We start from the raw sequence: 2,835 nt of genomic DNA on the forward strand, positions 1-2,835 counted from the left end.
TCCATCCCCAAAGATTCCATTAGTTTATGCATTAAAATGTATTGTTCCCCTTTTACAAAAAATGGTAACAGTAAATTTCACTATCTATGCATTTTCAGAAAACATATTTTTTCTCCCCACAAAACAGAAGTACGGAAGCCACTCTCATGTATTTCAGTTTTTGATGGAAAACAAAGATAGAGGGATGGGACAGTGCAAATTTGCAAATTACTCAGAAATATTAATTTTTTTTTAAAGAAACTACGCTTACTTCAGAGTTCATGCAATCATGAAAAGTGTCCCTGCTGGTCAACAGCCCATGTTGTGGAGTCAGTGTGAACCCTGGTGAGTGTCCCTGGGAAAATTACTGAACCTCTTCACGCTCACTTCCCTCGTCTATTCAACAGAGATGAGGAAAGTGCCACCCTCAGACAGTCGTGGGGAGAAAGTGCGCACACACCTAAGGCAGTGCCTGAAACACAGTACTTGCTCCTGTTCAGTGGCTGCTTCTCACCCCCTCGCTCCCCAACAACGAAGGGTCTGTGCAAACTCTCAAATGCCCCACCAGACTCCACACACCCACTCTGGGGAAACAGAGCTGGATTGAAGCTGCAGGAGAAAAGAGGCGAGTCCTGCTGACTGTGCAGGCAGAGGGCAATGGAAGGAGCTAATGGCAGCACCCCCTCAGGATTCCTCCTCCTGGGCTTCTCCAACAGCCCTCACCTGGAGACACCTCTCTTTTTGGTCATCCTGATAGGCTACTTCCTGAGCTTTCTAGGCAATGGCACCATTATACTCTTGTCACTGCTGGACCCTCGCCTGCACACCCCCATGTATTGCTTCCTCTCCAACCTCTCTTTCATGGACCTTTGTCTGACCACCTGCACCGTCCCTCAGACTCTGGCCAACCTCAAGGGTCGGGACAAGACCATCACCTATGGTGGCTGCGTGACCCAGCTCTTCATCGCCCTGGGGCTCGGGGGCGTGGAGTGTGTGCTCTTGTCTGTCATGGCCTATGACCGCTACGCCGCTGTGTGCCGCCCACTGCACTACCTGACTATCATGCATCCGCAGCTCTGCCTGCGCCTTGTGCTAACTGCCTGGGTCACAGGGTTCGGCAACTCGGTGCTACAGACGGCGCTGACCATGACCCTGCCCCTGTGTGGGAGAAACCAGGTGGACCATTTCTTCTGTGAAGTTCCTGTGATGCTCAAGCTGGCCTGTGCCGACACCTCCACCAACGAGGCTGAACTCTTTGCCGTCAGTGTCTTCTTCCTCGTGGTGCCCCTGTCACTCATCTTAGTGTCCTATGGCCACATCACCAGGGCCGTCCTGAAGATCAAGTCGGCCCAGGGCAGGCAGAAGGCCTTCGGAACCTGCGGTTCCCACCTGATGGTGGTGGTCATCTTCTTTGGCACACTCATCTCCATGTACCTCCAGCCTCCCTCCAGCTATTCGCAGGATGTGAACAAAAGCATTGCGCTCTTCTACACTCTGGTGACTCCCCTACTGAATCCCCTCATTTACACTCTGAGGAACCAGGAGGTCAAGGGGGCACTGAGGAGACTGGTGAGAAGAACTACAGGCTCCAGAGGAAGCTAATACAGGATTTGCAGATTCTGGGCGACTACAACCCAGTTTTCACTTAGGTCAACAAATTTTTATAAAGCACCTGCTCTGTCTAAGGCATTGTTCCAGGGATATTGCAGATATATCAGCAATCACAACAAACACCCCTGTCTCCATGGAGCTCAACCTTCTAGTGGGGAGAATATGGGTCCGATAAAATAATCTAAAAATAAGCTATGACATATCCTCTACTGGAATATATACAATAATGAGAAGAAACAAATAATAACTACATATGAAAGGATGAATGACTCTCACAAACACATTGTTGAGTGAAAGAAGCCAGATACAAAACACTTCATACTATTCAAATTGAATTGTATAAAATTTACTTTTAATTCATGTGAAATTCAAAAGCAGGGACAATGAATTTGTAGTATTGGAAGTCAGCATAGTGGTTGCCCAGAAGAGTCATGATTGGAAGGAGAAATGGGAGAGGAGAATTCTGGGATTCTGCTTATATTCTGATCATGGGTCTGAGCGCTGTTGATAGAGGGTGCACAACATGTGAAAAGTCATCAGACTTTACCCTGAAGCTGCTTCCACTTTCATTGCATGAAGTACTTCAAATCACTTAATTTTAATAAGTTTGAAACAAGCTAGATATTAACAGAATACTATGATACTAAATAATCACATAAAGATCTGTGTTTCTTTCACACATGATCACCGTTATATTGCAAATGGGCTATGTTACTTCTTTCCAGTGCACTAAACCAGTAGAGTATACAGCACTTATGATATTAATAATACTTAGTCAAGTAGAATGAACCTTACCTAACCTTCCTTTGAAGACCTCAACCAAAGATCATTTGTACAGTGAGTTCTGGTCTCTTCTTCCTTCCAGGTTGATTTGCAATTGTTTTATGGTGTCCATTTCATTTATTTCAGTTCTGATCTCTGTTATTTCTTTCCTTCATCTAACTTTGAGCTTATTTTGGTCTTTTCTTAGTTCCTGGAGGAGTAAAGTTAGGTTGTCAATTTGAGAATATTTGGTCTTACTGTAGTCCTTTAAATGCTGTAAACTTTCCCTTTAGAACTGCTTTAGCAGCATCCCATAAATTTTGGTAAGTAGTATTTTATTTTCATTTTTTGAAGGTATTTCTTGATTTCCCTTTGATGTCTTCTTTGACCCATTGGTTATGGGGAAGTATGTTATTTAATTTTTACACATTTGCAAAACTCCAGCTTTCCTTTTGTTGTTGATTTTCATTTTTATGCCACTGT

At 44.4% G+C, this 2,835-nt stretch overlaps 1 protein-coding gene across 1 annotated transcript; it reads left to right on the forward strand.

Annotated features, from left to right (window-relative positions):
- Window positions 1-630: 630 nt before the first annotated feature.
- On the forward strand, window positions 631-1,581 carry LOC120227658 (putative olfactory receptor 2B8). The gene has a single exon (XM_039225728.1). It carries the CDS (start codon window positions 637-639, stop codon window positions 1,579-1,581), a length of 945 nt encoding a protein of 314 aa, XP_039081659.1. The 5' UTR covers window positions 631-636.
- The last annotated feature ends 1,254 nt before the right edge of the window (window positions 1,582-2,835 follow it).

This window comes from Hyaena hyaena, unplaced genomic scaffold (assembly GCF_003009895.1).
Source record: "Hyaena hyaena isolate Hyena2069 unplaced genomic scaffold, ASM300989v1 scaffold_2692, whole genome shotgun sequence".
Taxonomy (NCBI): domain Eukaryota; kingdom Metazoa; phylum Chordata; class Mammalia; order Carnivora; family Hyaenidae; genus Hyaena; species Hyaena hyaena.